This window comes from Oncorhynchus clarkii, chromosome 15 (genome assembly GCF_045791955.1).
Source record: "Oncorhynchus clarkii lewisi isolate Uvic-CL-2024 chromosome 15, UVic_Ocla_1.0, whole genome shotgun sequence".
Lineage (NCBI taxonomy): Eukaryota > Metazoa > Chordata > Actinopteri > Salmoniformes > Salmonidae > Oncorhynchus > Oncorhynchus clarkii.
Window position 1 is genome coordinate 25146779 of NC_092161.1, and position 16185 is coordinate 25162963.

The following is a 16185-nucleotide window of genomic DNA, read 5'->3' on the forward strand; positions in this document are numbered from 1 at the left end:
GAGACTGACAGTGATTTGCTTGACAATCACTGGCTGCCGAAATGTCATGACTGCCACAGCCCTTCCCAGGAATTATCATATTATGTGACAAGCCCACTCCAGGTGTTCACACACACACACACACACACACACACACACACACACACACACACACACACACAAACAAACAAAACCTCTTATCACAGCAGTGGCCAACCAACTTTTTGACCAAAATGGCTGACCTTTATCTCGTCATAAGAATGTTCATGTCAGTTGTAGTATTCTAATTCCTAATTCTATGGCAACGACCTCCAGGGAGAATATAGTATTTTATACAACCTTTTTATTGCGGCGGTGGGTGGCCCTGCAGGGGGAGGGTAGTATGCCAGTAGTATGTGCATGTGTATATCAGACCTAGGTTCAAATGCATGTGGTTTTGTGTATTTTTTATTCAAATACTTTTTTCTGTGCATTTGAGTATTTTCAAATACACAGCCCAAAACAAGTACTTTTCTTTGACTATTTGAATGGTTATTTGTAAAAGCCAAATAGTCAACCAAACTGTCTCGTCTGTCTGTCTGTGTTTTCCACCATTAGAGTTAAGTGTGTTATAGACTGTTATAGACAGGGACAAATACTGGGGACTCAGAGGCTAGTACATCACATTCATTTCTATGACATCACATTCAAGTATATGTCCTTATGCCTAGTGTTACCTGCAGCACAATCCACACTGGAAACTAATGTGACACAGGCTTTATGAAACACTGGAAAGTAATGTGACACAGGCTTTATGAAACACTGGAAAGTAATGTGACACAGGCTTTATGAAACACTGGAAAGTAATGTGACACAGGCTTTATGAAACACTGGAAAGTAATGTGACACAGGCTTTATGAAACACTGGAAAGTAATGTGACACAGGCTTTATGAACCACTGGAAAGTAATGTGACACAAGCTTTATGAAACACTGGAAAGTAATGTGACACAGGCTTTATGAAACACTGGAAAGTAATGTGACACAGGCTTTATGAAACACTGGAAAGTAATGTGACACAGGCTTTATGAACCACTGGAAAGTACACAAGGAGAAAGCATAACCGTCTCCACAGACTATGCTGGTAAAACCACACACAGAAACGGTTCTTAATAAAGTAACAAGTTGAGCTGGTGGAGAGAAACAGCCTTCAGCTGGCAGCACTGTGTTGTTCTATGATTAGTTCAGAAAAACAACAGAGAGGGCCAGTTCCTCCCGAGAGGGCTCCAGCTGACCCCTTTCCGAAACGTTACATTTACATGACATTTCAGTCATTTGGCCGACGCTCTTATCCAGAGCGACATACAGTCATGTTGCAATAACTTATTCTCCTCTCCAACTGACAATGAAGTCTCCCTGCCATCTCCTGCCTTACCGTTAAATGAAACTGTAGGTAAGATAAGGTTACTGTATTAAAGCGGTTGTTGTTAGTTGTCTGGACTGAGCACTCATACTACCCCTGTCCTCGGTCTCACCGTAGCTTAATAGTGACCCTGTTCCTATTTGCAAACAAAACATAAACCCCCTACACAAACGCGCCACCAGGACACTCTATTAAGGTCATATATTCGTACAGGAGATATCAGAACCCCCTCTGTGAATGAACAGATGCGCTTTTGTGCTCTGTACCACCCGGCCGGGGGTCCCCCGAACATGGGGGGGGGGGGGGGGGGGGTAGTGTACCCTTACTCTCTAGGGGATTCAGGAGGACAGCAGGAGATTGAAATTGCATAATTTAACTGGTCAAGAGTTTTTTTTGTCACCCTGGGTGAACATAACTCATAGAGAATACATATCACATGTGGCATTCCACAAGGGTTTGGGTCCGGTACTGTTCAGTTTATATATGTTACGCCTTGGCAGCGTTATCAGAAAGCATAGCATTGATTTTCACTGCTACATAGACGATACACAACTTTTACATTTCTGAGGATTTTAGCTCCATAGATAAATTATTGTACTGCATTAGTGATTTAAATACTTGGTTGGATCACAACTTCCTCCAGCTAAATCAAGACAAGACCGAGGTACTTATTGTTGGAGCCAAAGCACAGAGAGAGAATCTGGCCGCACATTGTAATTCACGGGCAATAAAGATAAAACACCAGGTAAAAAACCTAGGTGTTATTTTAGAATCTGAACTCCATTTCGAATCACACATGAGGAATGTGACCAATATATATTTTAACCAGCTGAGGAACATTACCACGGTGTGGCCGTTTCTCTCTCAGGCTGATACAGAGAAACTTATCCATGCTTTTATTACAAGCAGACTTGATTACTGTAATGCTCTCCTGTCTGGTCTACCCAAGAAAGCCATTGGTCAACTGCAAAACATACAGAATTCTACAGCACGGGTACTGACCAAGACCAGAAGGAGAGCACATATTACACCGGTTTTAATGTCTCTGCACTGGCTGCCTGAGTTTTAGAATTCATTTAGAATTCATTTAAAGATGCTTCTGTTGGTTTTTAAATCAATCCACGATTGTGCTCCCCAATACATGTCAGACATGCTTTTAAGTTATGTACCAAGTAGGTCCCTCAGGTCTTCTGGCACTCAAAGTCAAGGACCAAGAGGCATGGAGAGACAGGCTTTAGGTACTATGCCCCTGGAATAGCCTTCTAGAGAACCTGAGGGGGCAGAAACTGTGGACATATTTCAAAGAGAACTTAAAACACACCTTTTTAGTCATTCAGTTTGTATTGTTATTATTTTGTTTTTTTATCCTCTTATGTTTGTTTTGTTGTTTTTGTAGTTTGTTTGTGTGTTTCTTCGTCGTCATTAAAGGAACATGTATTCATATCACGCTGCGCCTTGGTCTCCTCCATTCACCGAACGTGACAGACCAAGCAAAAGGACCAAGCAGCGTGATATGAATACATGTTCCTTTAATGACGAAGAAGAAGCACATAAACAAACTACAAAAACAACAAAACGAAGGTGACGCTTAATATAGTGCTGACACAGGCAACTAACACAGACAATAACCCACGAAATACCCAAAGAAGATGGCTGCCTAAATATGGTTTCCAATCAGAGACAACGATAAACAGCTGCCTCTAATTGAGAATCTAGGCAACCATAGACATACATAAACACCTAGATAGTATACACCCCCATAAACATACAAAACCCCTAGACAGTACAAAAACACATACATCACCCATGTCACACCCTGACCTAAGCAAAATAATAAAGAAAACAAAGAATACTTGTGTGTGTGTGTGTGTGTGTGTGTGTGTGTGCGTGAGTGAGAGAGAGAGAGAGAGAAAATCTGGTCCAATTGCAGAGCTTCAGAGCCCAGCCCCAATATCAGTATATCTCTTTGTTCTATTCTGTATTTAGAATAGAGAGAGAGAGAGCGCGCGGGAGAGAATGAGAGCTAGAGCGGGAGAGGGGGAAAGAAAGAGAGTGCCAGGGCTGGCAGACACCTCACCCTGCTCTGAACTTCCTGACGCCAGTCCTCCCCCTCTCCTCCTCTCCTTCCTTGCCCTGACAACCAGAGACACAACAGTTGCCCCGGCAACAGCGCAAACAAACAACTGAGCCGTATCATCAGGGAGCGTTGTTTGTTAAAAGACACACGAGGAGAAGAGAAGGGCATGTTAGTAGTGTGAATTACAGAGGTACTAAATCACATAAGATCAAGTCATGTACAGGGGGTGGAAACGGCTGGCAGGGTGACAGCTTCTCTGACTAAAGCCTCTGATACTATATAGTTTGATGGGAGAAAGAGTCCCCAGTTAGAAAATAAGTGTTGCCATTATGAGGCCCTGTAAAATAATACATGTGCAGATGGATGGGTTGGTTGAAGGGTGAATTGCAGTGGTATTACTGGAGGCAACTACAACACTGATGGGCAAGTTCAGTGTTACAATGTTATCTGTTGGGATAAAATCGGACACTCACTGGTCTCAGAGTTTACGGATAGAAGGGGTTGGTCTTGGAATGACAGATTATATGAATGGACACATACTGTAATATTATGGCTAAACACCGATAGTTTATTTAAATAGAGAAGTTTTAGGATAAAGGACCTTTATGCTTGTGCCTAGAATGATCTGTCTGAAGAGTGTTCTTGACTAAATACCTGAAAAGACCCATAGACAATAAATACATCTGTTTTTTATATCTATGAAAAGGCCTTTGTTCATCTTACAGTATCTTTGCCAGCAACATTGTGCATTGTGTATTCTTTGTTCTTCTCGTGATAAAAATCCACCATGTCATTCTCAGGTGTTTTTATAGGAGAAAGGGTGGCCCCTGTTAGCGTCTAAATGAAGATGCATCTGACAAACAGTGAGTTACAGACTTTATGAGGTCATTACTGCGTAATCAGAGTGTTTGTGTTGTCTTTCGTATCTATGTGTTTATCACCAACAGGTTGCCAACTCCCCATCACCTCTTCAGGTGCGTATGAATGAGGACTATGGCGGGGGGGGGGGGGGGGGGGGGGATTTCAACTCCAACTACCTCATTACTTGACAATGTAACCCACAAAATCTGGTAACCCCACCCAGACATTGTTATCTCTGGGCTGTAGATCACCATATCTGCCCAGAAACCTTCTCTGTTGTTCTCCTTTAGTAACTGGGCCGGGGCTAGTGTCACAAATATTTTTTTAAACATTTTAAATGGAACTTTTATTTAACTAGTCAAGTCAGTTACGAACAAATTCTTATTTACAATGACGGCCTACCCCGGTCAAACCCGGACGACGCTGGGCCAATTGTGCGCCGCCCTATGGGACTCTCAATCACAGTCGGATGTGATACAGCCTGGAATCGACCCAGGGACTGTAGTGACGCCTCTAGCACTAAGATGCAGTGCCCTAGACCGCTGCGCCTCTCGGGAGCCCAAAGCGTCTAGGAGTAGGTGTGCTGATCAATTTAGCCTTTTAGATCACAGTGAAGAAGAATACATGGTCAGGGAGGGACTGATCCTACATCAGCACTCCTATTCTGAGACACTTTATGGATACTGGCCCAGGTCTCTAACATTGATGTCTTAATACTGTGTTCTTATCATATTGCATCAACAGTTACTTATATGAACTCTAGATGGCAGTATTGAGCCTGGGAGACGGTTGTTGTTCCCTGTCTCCAGGCTTTCTCTCAGAGAGAAGGATTACAGTTTAAGAGCTTGAGTTGAATGAGTTGACAGAACAGTGTTGTGGAGTTCTGACAAGACTTTCACAGGCTCTGATCTTGTATTCTCTCTCTCTCCATCTGATGCTTTTAGTTTGTTCTCTTTCTTGTAAAGGCAGTGTTCTCTGATATCTAAAGCTCTCTCTCTCTCTCTCTCTCTCTCTCTCTCTCTCTCTCTCTCTCTCTCTCTCTCTCTCTCTCTCTCTCTCTCTCTCTATTCTCTCTCTCTATTCTCTCTCTCTCTCTCTCTCTCTCTCTCTCTCTCTCTCTCTCTCTCTCTCTATTCTCTCTCTCTCTCTCTCTCTCTCTCTCTCTATTCTCTCTCTCTCTCTCTCTCTCTCTCTCTCTCTCTCTATTCTCTCTCTCTCTCTCTCTCTATTCTCTCTATTCTCTCTCCTCTCTCTCCCTCTCTCTCTCTGTGTCTGTCTGAGATACTGCATGAGGTTGGGATCTGACAGACAGACTTTGAGGGGAATGACAGGCACTGGGAAAGAAACGCAATTGAAAGCTGAGTTGTAATTATGAAATGTAAGTTGGAATATTGCTTTTATTACAAAGCTAAACAAATGCCTCTCTGGCCCGTTCTGGGAGATTTAACCGCAGAGTCAATGCTTTGTGTTTAATACTTCATGAATCACAAATGCTTGAGCTGACTGTGTGAGGGGCAGGGAGAGTGTGGGGTCTCTCTTTCTCTCCCTCACTCTCTCCCCCTCTCTCTTTCACCCCCCCTCTCTTTCACAATTCAAATCATTCTCTCTCTGTGTGTGTGTGTGTGTGTGTGTGTGTGTGTGTGTCTGCTACCACTCTCTGTGATATCTATCATTACAGAGATATTGTTAATTACAGCGCAGCGGATAGGAGAGACAGTAGAGCCACAGTCTATTTTATAATGACACAAGACTAGAGCCTGCTGTTATAGGCTATATCCCAAATGGTACTTTGTTCCCTACGTAGTGCACTACTTTTGACCAGGATCCTATGGGTGCACTATATAGGTAATAGGGTGCCATTTGGGATGCATTCCATTGTGACCTCCTAGACACAGAGCCACAGCATCACAGCATCACAGACACAGCTAGGACATATGAAGGGCTGGAAATTAGTCAATTAGTTCACTCATATGTGAATCAATAAACTCGTAGTCTTGGATTTGGTGTGCGTGAGAAAGGGTGTGTGCGTGCCAGTGTGTTTGTGTTTGTCTCTCTCTGTGTCTCTGTGTGTGGGGGAGAGAGTTAGATGATTGCACACTATACATCTGTCAACACATCATCTCAGAAAGTGTAGGTTAGGTTATTTGTGAGATGAATATACTAATTATGACTTCAGTTCTTGATTTAGAACAGAGAGAGGAGAGAGTCAGTCAGTCTCCGTCTAAATGACATTATAACATGGAAACTTGATGGGGGAACAGACACACACACCAGCTCCGCTTTTTGCTTTGGTGTAGTGAGTGATTGAGAGAAGGAATTCCTCATTACTCAGACCTCTTTGTTCACATCGCATCGCTCAAATACTTTCCACCCGTCTCCTCTCCTCTGCCAGTCGTATTTATCAGTCATGTCTCAACGTTTGATGCAGGGTCTGCTTTCCAAATGCCACCCTATTCCCTATATAGTGCTCCTCCTTCGACCAGGAAGCATTAGAGAATGTAGGGAATAGGGTCATATTTTGGACGTACCCAGGGACCATGTGTGGCTGCCCCGCTGTGCTCTGACTCTGAGGGAGTGAAAATGTGCCTCGCTCGCTGACAAACGGGTGGGCTGAGTGCTGACTTTGTTGTGTCTAGACAGACGCCACTGCGTGTGACGTGAGTGTTGCATGGTGAAACGTATGACGTGCCGGTCTGTAATGTAAACTTCTCTTAGACGGTGTTATTGTGTGGGGGGTTTGGTGCGGGGGTTATGGTAGGATGTGTTGCTAACCCAAGGGAGATAAACTCAGTTGTGTCTGGCTGAATAAATAAACTCTCTTTCTCAATGGGACCTGTAGAAAAGGGGAACAAACAAAAAAAAGATGTACACACAAAAATATGATTTATCCTCTAGTTTAGTTTAGTTTAGTTTAGTCAGTTCCCAGTATTTAAGTCTATGTCTGGCACCAACACTTCACTGGCACAGCGGTAAGCAGCAAGCAGCTATATGCCCACATAAAATACACATCAGCCATGGCACTGTGGACACACACACACACACACACTGTATGCCAATGTACTGTAAGTCACACTAATAAGGGTGAGTGTAACTTCCAGGGATCACTCTGTTTCTCTCCCTTGGCCCATGGAGGCCCCTGTGTCTCTTTGTAGGAGCCCACACCTGATAGCATCAGACCAGTGTTATTCATACACAGCAGGGTTGACAGTATAATGCCACTGTGTGTGTGTGTGTGTGTGTGTGTGTGTGTGTGTGTGTGTGTGTGTGTGTGTGTGTGTGTGTGTGTGTGTGTGTGTGTGAGTGTGTGTGTGTGTGTGTGTGAGTGAGATCCCAATGTATAATCCCATTGACACTGTTTGTAGGGCGGAAAGACTTGCCGTCCTGTAAGCGCGCCATGTTGTCATGCCAGGCTTGTTCTCAACAGCGGTAACATCTTGTTTAGACAAAACACAAACTAAATCTAAGCTGCATGTAATGTCTTTATTCCACTCGCCTGAAAGATTAGACAGAGATTTTGTCCTCTCCGTGTTTTTGTCATTTCTTTATCTCCACCTACAAGGAACAAGGTCAAAGGGAGAGGTGAACTCGGAGATTAAAAGCTTCCCGTAAGGTAATGTGCTGTGACCGTGGCAACGTTTGAACACAGTAACTTTACAGCAGTGGTTCCCGCTGTGACCCACCTAGACTTTTCGGACTTGTAGTCTACCACCGCGTAAACCAAACCAGTCTCTAGACAGGACAGAGTAGATAACGACCAGGAGACGGATTAGGTGGAGGAGCAGGTGATGGTCTGGGCGTTGACACAATATTAAGCCATGGCTTGTGTTCCAAAGGACCCCCTACTCCCAACACAGTGTGTTACTTTTGACCAGACCCTATGGACCCTGGTCAAAAGTAACACAATGCATAGGGAATAGGGTGCCATTTGGGACACAGACATGGTTCCCACGGCCGGTAACCTCTCTCCTCTTGCCCACCCACTCTCATTTCCCAGCAGTGATGATGAATGAGACTATGCTTACAGGCATTCTCAGAAGCATGACAGAAGCATTCAGTCACCCTGTGTTATCCACACCAGTCCCAGTCCCTGGATGACCTGTGTTCTGGGACTGTGTGTACCAGCTGCAACCCTATTTTCCTTACAGTGAAATACTTTTGACCAGGCCCACAGGTCTCTCAGTGCTTCAGGTGAGAAATCTCACCTCGTCTGGCACGGTAAGACGTAGTATGGCTCAATGTCAGCATGATATAAACGTTCATCTTCATGGTGTGTATGTTATCAAATGTTTATGTTAATCTCATCAGACGATAGAAAAATTAAGGAAAAATCCAACACCCATCAGACAATTCTAAATCAAAACCTGGGCAATCTGACTACGTGTAACACCCAGGCAATCTGACTACGTGTAACACCCAGGCAATCTGACTACATGTAACACCCGGATAATCTGACTACATTGAGCACCCGGGCAATCTGACCACATGTAACACCCGGGCAATCTGACTACGTAACACCCGGGCAATCTGACTACGTAACACCCGGGCAATCTGACTACGTAACACCCAGGCAATCTGACTACATGTAACACCCGGGGAATCTGACTACATGTAACACCCGGGCAATCTGACTACATGTAACACCCGGGCTGGTATTCCTTTTAGACACACATCAGTGCCTCTCTGAAAATGTACTTCTCATGGAATTTTACTCCTAGTGGAATTCTTCATTTGCAGCTGGTATGGTATTTCTCTCCTCTCTCGTCTCCTCTCGCTCTCTTTAAATGATTTCTTCACCTACGGAGAGGAGACATGCACGTACGAAGCAAAGGGAGGCATGCAAGCAAACACACACACACACACACACACAGACAAACGCGTAACGAGGAGAGACAGGTGAGAGATAGCCTGGCGCAGGGCCAGTGTGATGGATGGAGGGGAGAGGAAGATTTCTCAGTGGATGAGTGTCTCTCCTCTAATCCAGGTGATTAGTCACGCCTCCTCTTCTATCAAAGTGTAAGCCGCTGTTTTCTATCGTCTCGTCTCAACCAGGAGGCCAGTAACATGAGATTGACGGGGAGAGTATCAATGTGACTAATGTGTATATCTGTCACACACACACACACACACACACACACACACACACACACACACACACACACACACACACACACACACACACTAGTGAGTGGTAATAATTATGTCCAGCATTTGATCTCTTGTTGTCACATTTCTCACATTCCTGATGACTGATGAAAACAAAATGGGCTATTGTTGTTAAAGAAAACATCCTTTATATGCTGTCAAATGGTCCATACAGTAATGGCTTGAGGTACTGTATCTATCAACTTGTTATTAAAAAAAGGGAAAGCACTCGCACGTCTGAGGTGTTTTGTTGCAGGGGCCTGGGAATCCTTCTAAGATATCTTCAAACTGCGCTTGCCTGTATGCTTAATAAACACAAGTGATACGGGCAAGTTTGTATTTGATTTTAAAGGCCCAGTGCTGTCAAAAATGTGATTTCCTGTGTTTTATACATATATTCCACACTTTGAGGTTGGAATAGTACTTTCTTGCTTGAGAAATATCTTTTTGCCAATTATTAATTGTTGTTTAATTTTTTTTTTTAACCATTTTACCCAGAAATGATTTGATATTGAGATAAAAACAGCTGCATTGGACCTTTAAGATATCAACTTGTTATTAAAAAGCTGTATTATATATCTTTACCAACAGTTAGCTAACTCAGACCATGACTCATGTCGTCAACATACAAATTCAGACTTACGCTATATAATTGTTGCAATGTGTTTCGTCTCTCAAAACATTTATTCAGAACCAAGAACTTGCTGTCGAATTTACATCCCTCTTTGATGTCCTGCTATATTTAATAAAGCGTTACTGGTTTTAGTTTTGTGACAATAAACATGAAGTTATTTATATTTTACTACCCTTCTTTTCTACTCAGTCATGACCCTGCTTATTAGACTGAGGGTGCATCCCAAATGGAACCCTATTCTCTATATAGTGCACTACTTTTGACCAGGGTCCACACAGCCATAAAGGGACTAGGCTGTCATTTGGAACGCAGACGAAGTTATGCTTTCTGTTCTCAATGATTGTATTATTGTCTCTGTTACCGAAACACGCGTCATCTACTTCACCTTGAAGCTGAAAATTCTATTCTCTGATACCTGATCATATAAGCCTGTTTAAAGCTGAACATGGGCCCAGTGGTGAACCTGGGAACACACAGCACTGAACCTGGGAACACTATCGCGTGTGGAACTCAGTTCAGCTTTATTCTGTCTCCCTGTCCAACAGCAGTATGTTAAAACAAACCAGAGAGAGAGAGATAGAGGGGGGGGGTCGGGTGAAAGAGACAGAGAGACTGGGGAGAAGGAGAGGGGATGACAATGGCGTGTCTAGTTCATATGGAGCTCTTTAGAGAGTCATGCAGACCGAGGACTGTTCTTATGAGGACACAGGGAGAGAACACACAGAGAAACGTCTCTCCTTCTCTCTGGTCAGGATGTGTGGTCTCTCTCTCATCATCTCTCCTTCAGGACTGCCTTCTCTGTCTCTTCTCCTTACAACCACCATCTATTTATTGGCTAATTGATGCAAGATAGTCTTGTCAGTCTATCGTCTCTTTGTGTGTGTGTGTGTGTGTGTGTGTGTGTGTGTGTGTGTGTGTGTGTGTTGGTTCATCCTTCCTCAGTTCTGGACGGCTGAGACAGCTAAGACAGATACAATGCATCTGTTGATGACTCAGTGACTATGATAAATGACTGTCCCTCTCCTTCTCTCCCTCTTTCCCCTCTCTCTCTTTCCTTCTATTCCTCATCCCTCTTCCTCACTCCATCTCCCTTTCCTTCTATTCCTCATCCCTCTTCTTCACTCCATCTCCCTGTACTTCACCCATTCTCTCTCTTCCCTGTCTCCCTCTCTTCCTCCCCCTTTCTCCCTCTCTCTCCTCTCGCCCTCTCTCCTCTCTCTCCATAGAGGACCTAGATGACCTGCGAATGGAGGGGGTAACAGGGCTGGCCCCGTCAGGAAGTAAGTTCAGCCAGGGTCGTAGTTCCTACCTCCCAGAGCCCCAGGCCAAGGTCACACTCAACATCTGCTCAAGGTGTGCAAGGTAAATATTTATCCTTTACTCTGATCTGGGGGTTACCTGGGCTTTACCTGTGCCAGTGTGTCTGTTTGGCTGAATGGTTGTCTGTCTGCTCTATAACTTGGTACAGAGAGAGTGGGACAGGTCTGTGTCCAAAGACTCCTCTTGTCTCTGCTCAGTGAGTGTTTTTTTCTGAACAGATAGGGTACTGCATATGAGAAATGCTTGCCTGACTTACTACTGCAGTGTCCATAGGCCCAGTTCCCTATCACTATACTAGCCTAGTTCCCTATCACTATACTAGCCCAGTTCCCTATCACTATACTAGCCCAGTTCCCTATCACTATACTAGTTCAGTTCCCTATCACTATACTAGTTCAGTTCCCTATCACTATACTAGCCCAGTTCCCTATCACTATACTAGTTCAGTTCCCTATCACTATACTAGTTCAGTTCCCTATCACTATACTAGCCCAGTTCCCTATCACTATACTAGCCCAGTTCCCTATCACTATACTAGCCCAGTTCCCTATCACTATACTAGTCCAAGTTCTATATCACTATACTAGCCAAGTTCCCTATCACTATACTAGCCCAGTTCCTTATCAATATACTAGCCCAGTTCTCTATCACTATACTAGCCCAGTGTTCTATGACTATACTAGCCTAGTTCCCTATCACTATACAGAACTAGTTCCCTATCACTATACTATCCTAGTTCCCTATCACTATACTAGCCCAGTTCCCTATCACTATGCTAGTCCAGTTCCCTATCACTATACTAGCCCAGTTCCCTATCACTATACTAGCCCAGTTCCCTATCACTATACTAGTCTAGTTCTTTATCAATATACTAGCCCAGTTCTCTATCACTATACTAGCCCAGTGTTCTATGACTATACTAGCCCAGTTCCCTATCACTATACTAGTCCAGTTCCCTATCACTATACTAGTCCAGTTCCCTATCACTATACTAGTCTACTTCCCTATCACTATACTAGCCTAGTTCCCTATCGCTATACTAGCCTAGTTCCCTATCACTATACTAGCCCAGTTCCCTATCACTATATTAGCCCAGTTCCCTATCACTATACTAGCCCAGTTCCCTATCACTATACTAGCCCAGTTCCCTATCACTATACTAGCCCAGTTACCTATCACTATACTATTCCAGCTCCCTATCACTATACTAGCCTAGTTCCCTATCACTATACTAGCCCAGTTCCCTATCACTATACTAGCCCAGTTCCCTATCACTATACTAGTTCAGTTCCCTATCACTATACTAGTTCAGTTCCCTATCACTATACTAGCCCAGTTCCCTATCACTATACTAGTTCAGTTCCCTATCACTATACTAGTTCAGTTCCCTATCACTATACTAGCCCAGTTCCCTATCACTATACTAGCCCAGTTCCCTATCACTATACTAGCCCAGTTCCCTATCACTATACTAGCCCAGTTCCCTATCACTATACTAGTCCAAGTTCTATATCACTATACTAGCCAAGTTCCCTATCACTATACTAGCCCAGTTCCTTATCAATATACTAGCCCAGTTCTCTATCACTATACTAGCCCAGTGTTCTATGACTATACTAGCCTAGTTCCCTATCACTATACAGGCCTAGTTCCCTATCACTATACTATCCTAGTTCCCTATCACTATACTAGCCCAGTTCCCTATCACTATGCTAGTCCAGTTCCCTATCACTATACTAGCCCAGTTCCCTATCACTATACTAGCCCAGTTCCCTATCACTATACTAGTCTAGTTCTTTATCAATATACTAGCCCAGTTCTCTATCACTATACTAGCCCAGTGTTCTATGACTATACTAGCCCAGTTCCCTATCACTATACTAGTCCAGTTCCCTATCACTATACTAGTCCAGTTCCCTATCACTATACTAGTCTACTTCCCTATCACTATACTAGCCTAGTTCCCTATCGCTATACTAGCCTAGTTCCCTATCACTATACTAGCCCAGTTCCCTATCACTATATTAGCCCAGTTCCCTATCACTATACTAGCCCAGTTCCCTATCACTATACTAGCCCAGTTCCCTATCACTATACTAGCCCAGTTACCTATCACTATACTATTCCAGCTCCCTATCACTATACTAGCCCAGTTTTCTATCACTATACTAGCCCAGTTCCATATCACTATACTAGCCTAGTTCCCTATCACTATACTAGCCCAGTGCTCTATCACTATACTAGCCCAGTTCCCTATCACTATGCTAGTCCAGTTCCCTATCACTATATAAGCCCAGTTCCCTATCACTATACTAGCCCATTTCCCTATCACTATATTAGCCCAGTTCCCTATTACTATACTAGCCTAGTTCCCTATCACTATACTAGCCCAGTTACCTATCACTATACTAGTCCAGTTCCCTATTACTATACTAGCCTAGTTCCCTATCACTATACTAGTCCAGTTCCCTATCACTATACTAGCCTACTTCCCTATCACTATACTAGTCTAGTTCTCTATTACTATACTAGCCTAGTTCCCTATCACTATACTAGTCTAGTTCTCTATTACTATACTAGCCTAGTTCCCTATCACTATACTAGCCCAGTGTTCTATGACTATACTAGCCTAGTTCCCTATCACTATACTAGCCTAGTAAAACTAGCCCAGTTTTCTAACACTATACTAGCCCAGTTCCCTATCACTATACTAGCCCAGTTCCCTATCACTATACTAGCCCAGCTCCCTATCACTATACTAGCCTAGTTCCCTATCACTATACTAGTCCAGTTGTCTATTACTATACTAGCCCAGTTCCCTATCACTATACTAGCCCAGCTCCCTATCACTATACTAGCCCAGTTCTCTATCACTATACTAGTCCAGTTGTCTATTACTATACTAGTCCAGTTGTCTATTACTATACTAGCCCAGTTCCCTATCACTATACTAGCCTAGTTCCCTATCACTATACTAGCCCAGTTCTCTATCACTATACTAGTCCAGTTCTCTTCACTATATTAGTCCGGTTCCCTAGCAAATCAAATCAAAGTTTATTTGTCACGTGAGCTGAATACAATAGGTGTAGACCTTGCAGTGAAATGCTTATTTACAGGCTCTAACCAATAGTGCAAAACAGGTATTAGGTGAACAACTGTTAAGTAAAAAAATAAAACTGTAAAAAGACAGGCTATATAAACAGTAGCGGGGCTACTTACAGTAGCGAGGATACATACAGACACCGGTTAGCCAGGCTGATAGGTAGTATATACATGTAGATATGGTTAAAGTGACTATGCATATATGATGAACAGAGAGTAGCAGTAGCGTAAAAGAGGGGTTGGTGGGTGGTGGGTGGCGGGACACAATGCAGATAGACCGGTTAGCCAATGTGCGGGAGCACTGGTTGGTCAGCCCAATTGAGGTAGTATGTACATGAATGTATAGTTAAAGTGACTATGTATATATGATAAACAGAGAGTAGCAGCAGTGTAAAAAGAGGGGTTGGGGGTGGCAGACAATGCAAATAGTCCGGATAGCCATTTGATTACCTGTTCAGGAGTCTTATGGCTTGGGTGTAAAAACTGTTGAGAAGCCTTTTTGTCCTAGACTTGGCACTCTGGTACCGCTTGCCATGCGGTAGTAGAGGGAACAGTCTATGACTGGGGTGGCTGGGGTCTTTGACAATTTTTAGGGCCTTCCTCTGACACCACCTGGTGTAGAGGTCCTGGATGGCAGGCAGCTTAACCGCATTGATGTACTGGGCTGTACGCACTACCCTCTGTAGTGCTTTGCAGTCAGAGGCCGAGCAATTGCCGTACCAGGAAGTGATGCAACCATGCTCTCGATGTTGCAGCTGTTGAACCTTTTGAGGATCTCAGGACCCATGCCAAATCTTTTATGTCTCCTGAGTGGGAACATGCTTTGTCGTGCCCTCATCACAACTGTCTTGGTGTGTTTAGACCATTCTAGTTTGTTGTTGATGTGGACACCAAGGAACTTGAAGCTCTCAACCTGCTCAACTACGGCCCCGTCGATGAGAATGGGGGCGTGCTCGATGCTCCTTTTCCTGTAGAACACAATCATCTCCTTAGTCTTGGTTACGTTGAGGGATAGGTTGTTATTCTGGCACCACACGGCCAGGTCTCTGACCTCCTCCCTATAGGCTGTCTCGTCGTTGTCGGTGATCAGGCCTACCACTGTTGTGTCGTTTGCAAACTTAATGATGGTGTTGGAGTCGTGCCTGGCCATGCAGTCGTGGGTGAACAGAGAGTACAGGAGTGGACTGAGCACACACCCCTGTGGAGCGCCGGTGTTGAGGATCAGCGTGGCAGATGTGTTGCTACCTCCCCTCACCACCTAAGTCAGCCCGTCAGGAAGTCCGGGATCCAGTTGCAGAAGGAGGTGTTTAGTCCCAGAATCCTTAGCTTCATGATGAGATTTGAGGGTACTATGGTGTTGAACACTGAGCTGTAGTCAATGAATAGCATTCTCACATAAGTGTTCCATTTGTCCAGGTGGGAAAGGGCAGTGTGGTGTGCAATAGAGATTGCATCATCTGTGGATTTGTTGGGGCGGTATGCAAATTGGAGTGGGTCTAGGGTTTCTGGGATAATGGTGTTGATGTGAGCCATTACCAACCTTTCAATGCACTTCATGGCTACGGAAGACACCTGCCAGTTGGTCAGCACATGCCCAGAGCACATGTCCTGGAAATCCGTCTGGCCCCGTAGCCTTGTGTATGTTCACCTGTTTAAAGGTCTTACTCAC

At 44.0% G+C, this 16185-nt stretch overlaps 1 protein-coding gene across 1 annotated transcript in view; it reads left to right on the top strand.

Moving 5' to 3' along the window:
* The window catches only part of c15h8orf34 (chromosome 15 C8orf34 homolog), a 154561-nt gene that overhangs the window by 84177 nt on the left and 54199 nt on the right, over positions 1–16185 (top strand). Inside the window, exon 8 of the mRNA XM_071105144.1 lies at positions 11321–11456. Coding sequence (XP_070961245.1) covers positions 11321–11456 — 136 coding nt within the window. The remainder of the gene's footprint in view (positions 1–11320; positions 11457–16185) is intronic.